Raw genomic sequence first — 15,326 nt, forward strand, 5'->3', positions numbered from 1 at the left:
ACATGGTTTACAGGGACACTGAGAACATCCAATTACCTTTGACAGTTAAAAAGAATTTGGAGGGGACACTTAAGCTCCGCCTTAAGGCTATGACGCAATAGCGTTAATTGGTTAATGCCTGTAAATGCGGAGGTAGTAATTCTCTACTTTACATTCGTAGATCCCTGGGAGTCCTCATACCACTCCTGGAGCAGTGGTGCAGCGGTTAAGCGATGCGCCATCGGTGGGCCTTGTACTACCTAGGTTGCTCTTCCCGAGCACCGCCACCTTCCACGGTGGTCAGTTCGCTCACAGTCCGGTGGGCAGGTTGTGATGACGCCACACGGTCACGTGATCTAGGTTGCTTGCTCCGGGAATTTTTAGCTCACAACGGCGATGACGACGGCGCTGGATTTTCTGCACAATGGGAGCCTTAACACTATCGCGTTAAAACACGTGAGTCGTCGCCGTGAAGGACTGGTTGGCACCGTTCTATGTTAATGGCTGTGTATCGTAGCCTTTGGGATCCGCGCGGAATATTCAGGCCACGCACGCAGTTTAGTTGCGAAGTCGCTCGGTGGTGGCGACACCTGCAGTCATTTTTTGGGGGAGAAGAGGAGGGGGAAGGGGAGTTTTCTAACTAACAAAAGCTATCTACGCAAGCCAAATTCAGTTTGTGCTCAGTATTCCTTAAGCAACGATAAAAGAAGATTAGAGAATAACGATAGCACATCGCGACTTGTATCCACGTGAGCATCCCTGCCTTGAAATTCTGTTTTGAAACAGATGCCTGCGTTGACATTCAAAACTATGCATTCTCTACCTCTCGTACTATTGAATCCTTCAATTGAGAGTACACACGCCACACCTTTTCACCAGCTTTGTTGAAGAGGCGGGTTGACTTTTCTGTGCCCACCTGGGACTGAGTTCATATCCGCAAACTCCAATTCATTGGCATGATATTCAGCACGGCGAGTGACAGCTATGGTTGCGAGAAAACCTTATGGCATATGCGATCTACCTCTATCCACTTTTAAACGCCCTAGACTGTCCCAGCGGATGGGCTTGAGCTAGCCGGACACCAGACCTTTCAACAAGGCTGCGGTGCTGAGACCGTAGCCACCACGTTACATGGCGCACGAAGCTTTTCAGACTGTCGGTGGAGTAACTGAAGGGAGCATGGGTAAAAGACTGCCTGTCGACATTAAATGCATGAGTGTGCGCGATTTATCTGTGAGCTTTAATTTCTTGCCTTCTCGTCACCTCATCTCCATTTACCCTTTCCGTTTTCTGTCTCCTCTCTTTCTGTCATGATGCGTAATGATAACATTACCTTCAGTTGCCTCGGGATATAGCATTGTATAGTCGGATACAACTCAAGAAAGAAGCGGTTATTCCGCCCCTCCAGCCAATGGCATCGGCCGGTTCTCATGAACCTGCTAGCGTCACAATGCAGGGAGGGGGAGATGAAAGGGGATAGTCCCCCCCTGCATTGTGATGCTAGCAGGTTCATGAGAATCGGCTAACGCCATTGGCTGGAGGGGCGGAATAACTGCTTTCTTGAGTTGCATCCGACTATAGCTCGATCGACGTAAACCCCGAATTTGCAACCGACGTGTGGTCTTGCTATATACAGTAAAATGTCTCACCTGGACCGTACACCTTGGTGGGCAAGGGCAGGGCCAGAAGACCTCTACGGCGGCCGCCAGTGCTGGTGCTGGTGGTGTCGCTGCTGATGCCGCCCGACTCGATCACCTTAATCCCGCTGCCTCGTGACTTCGCCTTGGACCGTGTCTGCTCGAATCCAGCAGAACGAGGCATGCTCACGGCTTCGAAGTTGGGGAGGGGCCATTCCGTCTCTGGAGAGAAATTTTTAAGGCGTATGACGTCTTACTTGCCTAGAACTTTCTGGGCGAGGATAAAGGAGGTTTGAAAGGGCAACGGGTTCGTCATAGAGTGCACTGCGGTATCCGCGTAGCACCGCCATTTCAGCAACTGCACATTTTTTGGAGCGAAAGCTGTACTCCTCCCGCACAAAGCTGAAGGTCATGTGGCTCTGAAATTTGACCTTCAAACCAGGTGGAGCGGAGGCTTGACTCTGACGTCATGCCACGTGATTCGCTGCGCCTCGCCACAGCTGCGTGTGCGGAGCCGACGGCAATCTCGCAACTGCCGGAAATCGCTTGACGCACCGTTCGCTGTATAAAAGTGTGTGGCGTGTGCTTACCTTCTTTCGCTCGTCTTACTATGCTCAGCCGGGTTGAACCTCAGTAATTTTTTTTCTGTTAGCCGTAAGAATTTGTGTTCCCGCCAAAGGGACCTTGTTTCTACCTGGTATTAAACGCGTGAGAGAATGGCTCCTGGATGGCCGCAGGACAATAAATAAAAGTGAAAAAAATTGCAGGGTTCGTGCCTGGTGAAGTTATTTTATTTCGTATTTTTTTCACACTGAGAGATCATAAGGTAGGGATGGTACTTGTTGAGTATCTGTGCAAAAATGAATTATAGTCATGAGGTTCTGGTTGTATTCATCTAATGCTTCATTGATCATGCCTAAAATATGCTAAATGCGATCGGTTCAGTTGCCTTTCTCCTTGCGGGCCTTTTCGGAAATTGCGAGAACACCCGCGCACTGTAATTTAGGCGTGGTTTTACGAGAAAACTGAACACTGACCTCCAACTGAATATTTCCCACAGTCTGCAGTTATCTCGCATAGAGAAAAAAAATTACAATTCAAGAACATTTATTGAACAGTAGGTAAGCGTCAATGAAAATTTTGCCGGGTCAGGCATAATAAGTCGATAAAAAGAAATGCAGTCACTGAAGAAGTGAATGCGTAATATCACATTTCGAAACACCTCCGAGTTCTTTGATGAAAATGATGCGGACAGTATGAGCAGGTTAGGTTCACTGAACAGGCCGACCGATAGCGGTAAAAAGAGGCCATCCATGTTTACACTCTGAATGCACGATAAGATGACAGCGAGGCCGCAGGAATTACCTTCACTCGCTCGACCTCGAGACGCTACGGTGTCCTCTCGCATTTCGTGGAGGGCGTCTTCACTGGAGCGCCACCCGGTGAATAGCGAGCTGCTTTCCGTGGTCGCTTCTTGAAGTGGCGTGGTGCCGAGGCTGATCGTTGTCGTTGCCGGCCGGTCGCGCCAGATGGGCGGAGAGCGCCCAAACCCGAATGCCTTCCTCACCTCTGTGCTGGTCACTGTGGACGGAGGCGGCACTGGTGTTCTTCGAAACCTTGCGAAATCTGTAAGAGAATATTAAGAAACAATTGCCGGAGAAACTAAGCAACGAATTGTGCAAAAGGTTTAACGGGAGCCGTCATTCGTCGCAAATCTGACGCTTAGTCGGAGGCTGATTAGCGTTGACGCTTGTTACACTCTCAATGCTGCACGTCTTCCTAGCGAGAACCTCGTCCGAGATGACTGTTCATGATCCGCCGCCGGTCTTCCTAGCACGAACCTCGTCCGAGATGGCTGTTCATCTCGAGGCCCGTGTTCTGTGCGATGGCAATGCACGTTAGAGAACACCAGGTGGTCCGAAATTTCCGGGACCCTTCACTATCGCGTCCCTCATATCCTGAGTCTCTTTGGGACGTTAAACCAACCGCAAACCAAACAGTGTCTCGTGAGTGCAGAGTTTAAAGCTGCATATTTGTTAGGTTTTGACTGCCTCAGGCACTGTTTCCTTTCTTAGTGAATGAGAAAAGTTAAGGAACCTATATTTAAGTTTTTCACGTCACTTAAGTACGTAACACACGAAGTAGCATGTTTCCTACTCTGTCGGTATCGATAACTCGCCGCCATTTTTTTAATCCTGCGTAAGGCTTTAATAGTGCATGTCCCCTACATTTATGCACGAGAAGGAAATTACGAAAAAACAGAGACTTGACGAGCAGCGCCGTGCTGCTGCACTGCGCAAGTAAGCCAGACGGGTAATAATTAAAGCACCGTGCATTGTCTAATTCAGCGAATATCGACTTCAACACTCACCGTTGGAATGCCGCATCAGCTCGTCAGCTGCGGAAGATAAACCAAAAATAACTGCCAATAAATGCTTGTACCGAGCCTGAAGATAAAAAAAAAACAACCACTGAAACGGACAGGACGCGAAAGGATTGAATTTCCTGGCTTAGAGCGCAGATCTTTGGGCGTCCATTCCTGCATTGTGCGGCGGCGTATAGGCACCGTAACCGGCAGAGCGAAATAACACGGGGGGAGGGGGGATGAAAAAGAGCGAACGAACAGCACAGCGCAGGAAAAAAAACGCGGTGAGTTCCCGGGTTCGAACCCGACCGCGGCGGCAGCGTTTCCATGGAGGCGAAACGCCAAAACGCCCGTGTGCTGCGCGATGTCAGTGCTCGTTAAAGATCCCCAGGTGACCGAAATTACTCCGGAGCCCTCCACTACGGCACCTCATTCTTCCTTTCTTTCACTCCCTCCTTCATCCCTTCCCTTACGACGCGGTTCAGGTGTCCGCCGATATATGAGACAGATACTGCGCCATTTACATTCGCCGAAAAACCAATTATTATTATTATTACTCTAGCGCACTCCCTTTTATGAAAGGGAGTGCGCGAGAGGAAGGCTTACTTCCTTTTCATTCCCATATATATAATAATAATAATTGAATAATTGTTTTTTGGGGAAAGGAAATGGCGCAGTATCTGTCTCATATATCGTTGGACACCTGAACCGCGCCGTAAAGTAAGGAATAAAGGAGGGAGTGAAAGAAGATACGAAGAAAGAGGTGCCGTAGTGGAGGGCTCCGGCATAATCTCGACAACCTGGGGATGTCTAACGTGTACTGACACCGCACAGCACACGGGCGCCTTAGCGTTTCGCCTCCATAAACCCCAGCCGCCGCGGTCGGGTTCGAACCCGGGAACTCCGGATCAGTAGCCGAGCGCACTAATCACTGAGCCAACGTGGCAGGTCATTCCCATATAGGCGTATTCGGTTTTAGGGCTTAGATTCCTCTGAGGTCTGTCGCCGCCGAGGTCCAGCGCCAGCGCCATTCGGCAGTGTGTGTTCCATCTCCGCTCGCCTACAGTCCAAGTACTTCAATAGCTACGCTGAAATTTCTCATTACTCAGTATCGTACCCGAATCATCGGCCAATTTTTTTTCTGGAACAGGTAACCGTCGCGTCGTATGCAAGCACGCATGCCAGCACATCAACTGTTAACGATCTTGCATGAACACCGGCCAACTTGTCGAAGCCCTAAATATCTCCAATCGCCTAGTGTGTGACTGGCCGCCGAGAAATGCAATTGAGGGCTGTTTCTGGTGACGTGGCCTACTTTGGAGCCGAGAACCCAAGAACAAACAAAAGTGCATGTTGATGTATAATGGAAGCAGCAAAACTCGAGTGAAGGAATAATGGCCATACATACCGTATCTTCGCATCTCGTAGGCGCTGGGGAGGTCTTCCTCTTCGTCTGCACCAAAAAAGGCAACAAGCCATTTCACCCGCGAAGCATAAAATTTCATTGCGAAATTGTCTTAAACTTGCTGTAGGTCTATTAGATGAACAGCGAAGATGGTTCTTGCACAACTTAACGCTGAGGATGGGAGCCTTAGCATATCTTAATGAGACCCGGAAATGGAAAATGTGATCAATATATTTAAAAACGGAAACGCAGGAGCAGCAACCATGAAAATAGGTTTAGTGTCGTAAAATGCTTGTTCTCAGCCACATTTAGAAGCACTGCTGCCAGCTTGCTAATATGGCGAAAGTAATATCGCTTCTCTGCTCTTCAGAAGCTCTCGAAAAGGTAGGAGTCAGTGCGAACACGTTTACGGGGGGGTGGGAAAGAGGAGGGTCAGTAGAAGTAATCGAATTCACGTGCATTGCAGCTGGCGTTTGTGGGGATCTGCCCTGCAGTCCCCTGTGTAGGCTCTCCCGCGATGCACCCAGCCGCAGCAGCTTCGCCTCAAGCGAGGGGCGCATTCCCTGGTTAGTTACCGTAAATAACAAGGGAGGGCGCCACACAGACTACGCAATCACGGGGTGGGGTCTGGCGGCTTTGAACTGTGTCAGCCGTGATTAAGCGGGGAGGACGTATTTATCTTGCCCCAATTCAAACCCCACACTTTAAATAACTTTTCATTACTCAATAGAGCTCGTAACAGTCCAACCAATGCACATAAGCACATAGCTGAACGACCAAGGTCCATATTTTCTCCAGTGGCACGTAAAGTTCATAGTTTTCTCTTTATTGAAAATTTCCGGCCAGAAACTCAAAACGCAGCGAAATATAATCAAAGCACATGTTTTGAAACTAAAATGCCATAATGTTGGAAGAAATTCACAACTTTTTCTATAGGAGCCAGGATTATAGTATATTGTCTGCTCAATACGATGCTTTGTTTAAGATAAAATCAGCTTGTTGTGTAAATGGCTCCCGCCCGAAAAATTTCAGCACGCCACTATACCACAGATTGCATTTCATGTGAGTGCATTCTGAGAATAGTTGTGCATCGAGCGTCTACAAGTTGTCGGCTTTCTGTAACGCCCAGTAATAGGCCTGCAGAATCACGGTGAAAGGCTAGCGAGCCAATGAGATATACCTGGCTGGGGGTTGAACTTTTAGGTTTAAGAAAAAAAGATACGGATAAAGGAACGCCGAATTCCATTTCGGAAATTCGGTTTTAATAAAAAAGTCCGTATTCCTGACATGTGAGTCGTAGCTGGAGCTGGCTATCGATTAGAGGTTACACTCAAAGGAGATAATTAACAAAGTGCAGAAACCAATGGCATGGTGAGCTGGTGTACCGTTTGATTAAGTAGCTCAGTAGCGGGATTTCAGGTATCGCTCCGCTACCTTACACGCTTCTGCGAACTGAAAGGCTGCACAATGTCGCCAAGCATAATCTTCTAGCGTAGCGCTGTTAACTGTCATTACCCCTTCCCAATTCACGCCCTCATCCCCCTCACCGGGCCTATTTAAGCCCCGCCAATGATGAACGCTTTGCCAAAACGAAGACAAGGCCTATTGTCGAAACGTTGGCAAGCACCCTGAGGCTTTTTTCCTCGCTTGTTCACTTTGTGTGTGTAAATAAACCATCTGTTTGCTCTCTCTCTCTCTTTCTACCAATACTCACTTATGGCAGTTACTTGATCAAGAAAGCGATACCCCACCCTCATGTTCAACAACACAGCGAAAACACGGCAGTTTTAGAAATGAGCTTTCACTTGTCTTTCTGTTGAATAGTTTTATGATTTACCTTCCGTTACTGTTTTTATTTACAGATAATAATTAATAATAATTGGTTTTTGGGGAAAGGAAATGGCGCAGTATCTGTCTCATATATCGTTGGACACCTGAACCGCGCCGTAAGGGAAGGGATAAAGGGGGGATTGAAAGAAAGGAAGAATGAGGTGCCATAGTGGAGGGCTCCGGAATAATTTCGACCACCTGGGGATCTTTAACGTGCACTGACATCGCACAGCACACGGGCGCCTTAGCGTTTTTCCTCCATAAAAACGCAGCCGCCGCGGTCGGGTTCGAACCCGGGAACTCCGGATCAGTAGTCGAGCGCCCTAACCACTGAGCCACCGCGGCGGGGCTTTTATTTACAGTGGCATTCCTTTCTGCAAGCACAGTCATAAGTGCTTTCCACTAATTAAAGACCATTTGTGTGTTAATTACCGCTAAAGAAAATGTTCAGGCTGACGCGTTCCAGATGACGTCGGTCTGGCGGATGCAGGGAGCGAGGGCGCTATAGCACTGCCGGCTGCGTTTTTATGGAGGAAAAACGCTAAGGCGCCCGTGTGCTGTGCGATGTCAGTGCACGTTAAAGATCCCCAGGTGGTCGAAATTATTCCGGAGCCCTCTACTACGGCACCTCTCTCTTCCTTTCTTCTTTCACTCCCTCCTTTACCCTTCCCTTACGGCGCGGTTCAGGTGTCCAACGATATATGAGACAGATACTGCGCCATTTCCTTTCCCCCCCAAAACCAATTATTATTATTATTATTAAACCCTAGATAAATTTTAAGTGACAGCACAGGAATAACGTGTATGATCAAAAAAAGGAAACTGTCAGTCATCGGTCGAGAGTAGTACTCGCCGAAAAAAAACAACACCTGAAACTTCATTGCTAAACACAAGAAAAGGTCAGCAAATTTTCAATATATAAAGACCCGTAAGTCCAACCACTAGGTGTAGCATTTTATCACTCTAAGTTCTGAGTAGTTGGCACCTTTATGAAGCAGGCCTACGCGATGGTAGGTGACAAGCGGACACAACGCTTGCAGAAGCACTTGAAGCCACCTGTTTGACTGCGCATGCTCTTTTGCTTTTAAGCCAGCGGAAGGGGCGTAACAGGAAATCTGAGTCCAGCAGGGCCATTGTACTCTTCATGCTTTTTGCGAAAAATGCTATTCATGACCCTTGCGTGTATAAAGAAAAACAGACTCACTGTAAGCCAAATTTATGCTGTCTTCATCGTAATCATCCTGTGGAGCTGGAGAACAAACAGAAGAAAAAGTTATGCCGCCCTGTATAAAGGTCAAGTTGCCCAGCATATAAAAACAATGACGACATGACGCATAGTGTTGAAACAAACAAGTAAATAAGGACATAACATACAGAAAAAAGGACGATCTGGCCGATCATCCGAAATTGACGTTAAGCTCGACAGACTTTTTACACAGCTGTTTAGTCATGCGTGCTATTATCGCTAGCTGACAGTAAAAAGAAATGCAGACATTTCAAAAAGGACATAGTATAGGAGAGGAATGTGTTTCGAGCAGATCGATTCCGTGATATCGCACAGTAATGCGTGTTCACCTGTGTTCGAGACGCTGCTCTTAGGATGCGTAAGCCACTTTTCTTTCTTGAGAGCTGTCCGACCTGCGTTTTAGAAAGTAGCCCTCATCGGTGATGTGCATGGAACCAGTCATCCGGTATCACCCGACGCAACAGAATGATTGTTTTTAAATGCAAGTTCAAGTTCTACAAGGTTTCATTGTTGATGAAGAACAGCAAACGAGCATTTTGTTGTACTTAGCCAGAACACTGAAACCGGGTAACATTCTACGATAGGTGTTCAATAACTCCTCTGGGGAAAAGTACTTAATTGGTAGCATCGCTTATTTACCCTCAGTAACCACTAGCCTACTCAGAAGCGCTGCATGCATACAGAGAGGTATTTCGCAGCCAAGGCACACAAAACTAGTAATGACGCAATAAGAACTCGGACATGTTTTGTTTGTAGTCTGAGCATTGCCAGTGGAATAACTCGACGCAGACCCGACAGCACGTAAAGCATGCTTTTTCACATTAAGAATAATAGTGCTGAGAAGTATACGCTACAAAGGCCGTACGCCCTGGGTGAGTACGAAGTGTTAGCAGTCACGGTGGAAAGGAAAACTGCGATAGTGTGAGTTATATTATCCACTGGACTTCCGAGCCATACTACGCACGTTCGAGTTGTGTACAAACCTGGCTTTTGCGGCGGCATCGACGCTTGGTTAACCGGGGCATTCGCTGTGGCGACGGGCTCGATATTCATGTCAGAATCTGCGGGAGCCGGAACGTCTTATTAGACGCAACAAGGAAAGCACGATCACCTTTGAACGCTTAGCTGCGGCACTAAAGCAGCCTTGCGAGCGGAGAATAGCTCAGGAAGATAAAAACACATTCGACATCGCTCCCGCTTGGTTCGCCAACTTCATCAAGGCATTTCATCATCATCATCATAATCATCATCATCATCATCATCATCATAATAATAATAATAATAATAATTTATTTTCCCTTAAAGGCCCCAATGGGGCATTACATAAGGGGGGGGGGGAACAAATGGTAATAACGGGTCACAAAGATAGAACACAAATATAAATGGCAAGCACAAATAAACACAGTAGACGCATTGAAATTACCAAGACAATAAATAGGTAAATAAAAGGCATTCTACAGGAATTGAGGAGAGAAATAAGCAGTCAATGAGTGTTTAAATTTTACTGAGTTGGTTTCATTGACAATACCGTCAGGGAGTACATTCCACTCGGATATAACAGTTGGCAAAAATGAATTATTGAAAGCTTTAGTGGTACCATGAATACGCAGAACACTCTCGCAATTAAACAAACGTCGGTAGGATCTCAAGGAAGGTAGAATAAGGCTCTCACGTAATTGCGGGAAATTATAATAAAGTTTGTGAAAAAGGCAGTCTACCTATCTTACGTCGTGACGACAGGGGGGTTAGACCAATGGAAGATTTTATATTAATAACGCTCAGCCGAGAATCATATTTGGATGTGATGAAACGAGCAGCTCGGTTTTGGACTCCTGGATTAGGTATTCTTGATGGGGGTTGTAAATAGTCGATGCATATTCAAGTTTGGTACGGATAAATGTTTCGTTACTCTTCAAGATATGGGAAGCAAAAACTGAACTCATCTGTTTACTGTATGAGGGGCTTTAATCTTAGATGACGCATATTACCCTAGCCCCCTGTCCTCTATTTGCGAACTCATGTGTTCACACTCCTAAGCCCAGAAGGCAGCCTTTGCTGACTCTTCTCACGAGTTGTGTGCGCGTGTGCTATGCAAGCAGTGGTGGCCAACTCGCAGCAATGACACACTCGGGTGCATGCCGCAATACACGTTAACATCTAAGGGTCGAGTCCTGCGTCTCTCCACCCAGCTTCCAATGTGACCTTTAGGAGAACCCCCTGCCAGCTCTCGCCTGCATCCGACACGTTTCATCGGGCTCCCACACTATGTTGCCTCTGTTTGATATCGAATAAATCCCAGATATAATACACCGCGTATATGTGGAAAGTTTTCACTCTAGGACACGTGAGGAATGCGATGTTTTTTATTTTTTCGAGCTCCGCGGCTACTTTTTGGTGGGGACTGAATAGTATGGGCTTTTTTATGTTATTGCCTTCTGTTCTTGGTGTTACAGCGTTGGCGTTCCTGAGGAGAAACAAAGCCTTGTGCTGGTTACCTGCGCTGTCGAGACTTGCCATCGCGTCGACGTCTGCGCCGACTGGACGGTCAGAAAAAGAGCGCGAAGAGAAAGTAAAAATAAGAAAAGCGGCAAACCGAAAGAAACGTTATTGCTGGCTAACTTGTTTGTGTCAGTTGGTTGTAATAATAATAATAATAATAATAATTGGTTGTGGGGGAAAGGAAATGGCGCAGTATCTGTATCATATATCGTTGGACACCTGAACCGCGCCGTAAGGGAAGGAATAAAGGGGGAGTGAAAGAAGAAAGGAAGAGAGAGGTGCCGTAGTGGAGGGCTCCGGAATAATTTCGGCCACCTGGAGATCTTAAACGTGCACTGACATCGCACAGCACACCGGCGCCTTAGCGTTTTTCCTCCATAACTCAGTTGGTGGTAAAAAATTAAAACTTAAGAGAGTAATAAGGCGACTTAAGCTCCACGATTTCAATTCATGATTGCATCGACGCGCTATTTTACCTTCGAATAGATTGTCTTCTATCGACATTTTAATCAATCCACAGCCAAGTTGTAGCTGACAACTTGCAGATTGTCGCATGTGCTTGGGCCTCGCCTGTTGCAACATACAAAGCGCGTTTTTGTGCTTTAGCCTTCACTACTGTCCTTTCTTCTGTCATTTACAGTCGTCTTTCTTCTCACCTATTCCTCTGACCGCATATCAGATGTCCGATAAACATGCACCTCTTTGCTCGGCTGACAGCTATTTTGCTATTTACTATTTCTTTTAAACAAACCATTGCTACCGCCACCAGCATACTAACGACCTTAGGTACTGCAGTTGTCCTAGTGTGAGCCCCGGACTGTTGCGAAGCAATGGCCCCTTGAGCCATCTGCAGGTTTTTGCAACAGCACAGAAGCCACGGGACGCGATTCTGCTACGTGAGTAATGGATAGATGAATAGGGAGTCTAGGCGACAGCTACATAGGAGACATTAAGAGAGCTCTCCTGACCACGTCCTCCTCCTGAGAGCACGAAGGTTGCCGTGGCGACGCCTCCAACGGCGCAGAGCAGGCCCAGGACGCTGCCCAGGTAGACCAGGGGACGGCCCATGTTGCACTCTGGCGAAGGCAGCTGGCTGCGAGGAAGAGTGAGAGCACAGACACTCGTTCACACGTAATACGCATTGCTGGGGCGATCGTTAGGTGTTTATTATACTGCCACCTTGCATCTGGATGGACACACATGCTTTAAAGGAAGAATGCAGTCAAGCAGAAAGGAAATAACTAAGAAACAACGACGACCCGCGAACCGACAACGGCACCTCTTTCTTCCTTTCTTCTCTCACTCCCTCCTTTATCCCTTCCCTTACGGCGCGGTTCAAGTGTCCACCGAGATAAGTGAGGCAGTTATTGCGCCCTTTCCTTTCTTCAAAACCAATTTTCAATTTTTTTTAGGTCGGGCAGTACTTACACGTCCTTGGCATCGCCATGGAAGAAGTCGGACGCAGGCGACAGCGAGTGTGACGGGCTGTGCGAGTCGTATTCGGGTGGCGACTCGGAGCAGGACATGCTGGACCAGCGAATGCCCTCGAGCGACACCGGGCTGGGCGGTCCGGGAAGTAGCCTGCGCACTGAAGCGACACATGTGCGCACATTTTGTTTTGCTTATTTTGACACCAAGTGGTGTGTAAGTTTAAGATTACTGAGAGAAAGAGAGAAATACAGTTTGGTGGCCCGTCACGTGACTAGGCAAGAACCTTCATGCCATTTATTGTTTTCCCGTATTCCAAGACCGAAATTGTCGTTACCAGAGTGTGAGAGCAATAAAAGGTGATACCGTGAAGTTTAACACCCTTTGAGAATTTGTCCATCCAAGTTTATATTTTTTTTCGAAGAAAAGCTAGGAAAAAAAAAAACCAGTAGTGCTCACTTTTTAGTTCCTCCGCTTGCGGGCGTCGATTTTACGTACAAGTGATATTTATGCGCAGGATATTTATGTAAATTGATATTTATGTGCAGGTTGGTTAAAAGTCCCGAAGCCAAATGATCTGCTTTAAAGTCTTGAAGTGGCGCATTTACGACACCCACAAAGCTCACAATACATGGCAGATGAAAAAGAAGTTCACTTTACACCCCCGAGGGGCTTAATTCCTTCTTAAGCACCTTAGAAGCCCGGCTATGCTATTCAAAAGCGTACATTGTTACCCGGAGAGTTTTTACTATGAACATCATTAATCATGTCATGTTGTCGCGCAAATAAAGCTTTCTCATAGATGTGGGTTCGCTGAGTCGGATGCTAGTGAACACGGGTTACAGAAGCAGATATCACAAAGGAGTCACAGTATTCTCTCTACTCACCGGCCGGCTTTGGACTCCCCGTCAGTGGCTCCATCGGCTCTCTGAGGTTGCACCAGGTCTCACAACTGGACAGACAGCGATATTTTAAGCATGGAGGCATGAAGCGTGCTCAGACCGGCACGAAGCATTCGAGAAAACGCTTCAGGCACTAAGCCGCCGCTTCCTAATGTTTGTACCTGACCTCTATTACGGTATGTAGGCTGGAGGAGGAAGTATGTCAGTGACGAATAGCATTTCGTGTTGTAGCATGATGAAGCCTTCGATTGCACCTTGTGATAGCAGCGATGAAATCTAAGCTTGGGATTCAAGGTACCTATCCCATAATACTTAGCGCAAACGCAGAAGCATCATAAAAGAGAAGGCACACGTACAGGCACTTACTGTAACTGCGCCTGGAATGAACCAATAGCAACTGGGTTTGTAGTCTTCCTTGTAGGGTGTCTGTTCGCTCTAAGTACGAGTATTGCAAGATTTTAGTAAGGTTTACTCATGGTTCTTAAAGCCACAACTCTACTCGCCGCTTCAGTCGCAGAAAGCAAGGTCAAGGCGTTCGCAAGCGTCATTTTAAAACGCATTTAACGAAACAGATAACTTTTACTGGCGAAGTGTAGCCACCAGGTGGCGAGGGAGGAGTGATATTGTTTCAGCCTCGGTAATTTTTGTGATTTCTCCGTAAATCTAGGGTTGAATTAGTCGCCAGTTCAAATAATTAATATATGAGACCGGGATCAGCTGGCGAATTACCATCCGTCCCGCTGAGGACATGGAAAGTAACTTGTATTTGTAGTGACTTAAAAGAGCCAAACTCTCGCGCTTTTTTCTTTCATTTTCAAAAACGCCGGCTGCGCCCAATCGATCATTATACATGCAAGCACATTCTGCAAGCGCGTTGGGTGTTTGTTCTCCCCGGGGTACTTTGCACTGACGTTTCTTTATTGCTGTTAAACTTTTCCCGGTGGGTGGCGCAGACGTGGAAACAGTCAGCTCAGATTCCTGTAAACCTCGACAAGGAAGATATGGGGTAGGCTTTGAATGTCGTGTGTGAAAACTGCGATGCCTGAATTGGAAGAAAATAATAAAAATTGGTTTTTGAGGAAAGGAAATGGCGCAGTAATTTTCTCACATATATCGTTGGACACCCGAACCGCGCCGTAAGAGAATGGATAAAGGAGGGAGTGAAAGAAGAAAGGAAGAAGAGGTGCCATAGTGGAGGGCTCCGGAATAATTTCAACCACCTGGGGATCTTTAACGCGCACTGACATCGCACAGCACACGGGCGCCTTAGCGTTTCTCCTCCATAAAAACGCAGCTGCCGCGGTCGGGTTTGAACCCGGGAACTCCGGATCAGTAGTCGAGCGCCCTAACCACGGAGCCACCGCGGCGGGTAAAGCATGCAACCACAGACGAAGAAAGGAGGACACAAGCGTTTGTGTCGTCCTTTCGTCGTCTGTGGTTGCATGATTTGGCGCCGCTCCTTTTTCTTAGGTTCAAAATGCACCAACTAGCCCAAAAACAAGTTTTATTGAATTATTTTAAGCAGCCTAACGAGCCCAAATCACCCCTACTCTTTTTGCCACTTAGTTAGTCTCTGCTGTGTCGTTAATGTGATTCCTAACCAGACAGATTTCCTTAGACTAATGCGGCTCCCAAGGGTACTGTTGCGGGCGAGTTTGTTCGGCATGACAAAAGGGAACAGCTTAGACAAAGGACAACGACTCTGAACGATGGAGGTGCACCTTCGAATAAACTTCAGTTGTTAGTCAGCGCCTGTGTCATTCACCTTCATCGTTCTGTGTCTGCGCTGTTTCTTTTTGTAATGCAGTTACAACTGCGCCAGTTCTAAGCCCTTTTTAATGCTGAGCGGATCGTTTCACAACTTGCAGGCCGCACATGCAAAAGGTGTTAATGCCTCCCTCATTCCTGGTACACAAAACATTTTTTTGCGGGGGGGGGGGGGGAAGGGGGGAGGCTGGGGGGGGGGTGGAGCCCAGTTCGCTAGCCGAGGTTTTCACAATATGACTTGTCTACGTCGGAGCGACGTCTTCCTGTC

General features: G+C 47.2%; 2 protein-coding genes across 2 annotated transcripts in view; both read right to left on the reverse strand.

The window, feature by feature from the left end:
• Positions 1-1,678, reverse strand: part of LOC144100977 (uncharacterized) — a 10,189-nt gene extending 8,511 nt beyond the window's left edge. Inside the window, exon 1 of the mRNA XM_077633937.1 lies at positions 1,629-1,678. The gene's annotated coding sequence lies outside the window, so the exon portion shown is untranslated. The remainder of the gene's footprint in view (positions 1-1,628) is intronic.
• Positions 1-13,337, reverse strand: part of LOC144102172 (uncharacterized) — a 13,666-nt gene extending 329 nt beyond the window's left edge. Inside the window, exons 1-7 of the mRNA XM_077635486.1 lie at positions 13,277-13,337; positions 12,390-12,549; positions 11,930-12,054; positions 5,390-5,434; positions 3,988-4,014; positions 2,982-3,242; positions 1,629-1,838 (exon numbers count right to left, since the gene is read on the reverse strand). Coding sequence (XP_077491612.1) covers positions 1,629-1,838; positions 2,982-3,242; positions 3,988-4,014; positions 5,390-5,434; positions 11,930-12,054; positions 12,390-12,549; positions 13,277-13,310 — 862 coding nt within the window. The 5' untranslated portion in view covers positions 13,311-13,337. The remainder of the gene's footprint in view (positions 1-1,628; positions 1,839-2,981; positions 3,243-3,987; positions 4,015-5,389; positions 5,435-11,929; positions 12,055-12,389; positions 12,550-13,276) is intronic.
• Positions 13,338-15,326: the final 1,989 nt, after the last annotated feature.

The sequence above is a fragment of the Amblyomma americanum genome, chromosome 8, assembly GCF_052857255.1.
Source record: "Amblyomma americanum isolate KBUSLIRL-KWMA chromosome 8, ASM5285725v1, whole genome shotgun sequence".
Classification (NCBI taxonomy): Eukaryota; Metazoa; Arthropoda; class Arachnida; order Ixodida; family Ixodidae; genus Amblyomma; species Amblyomma americanum.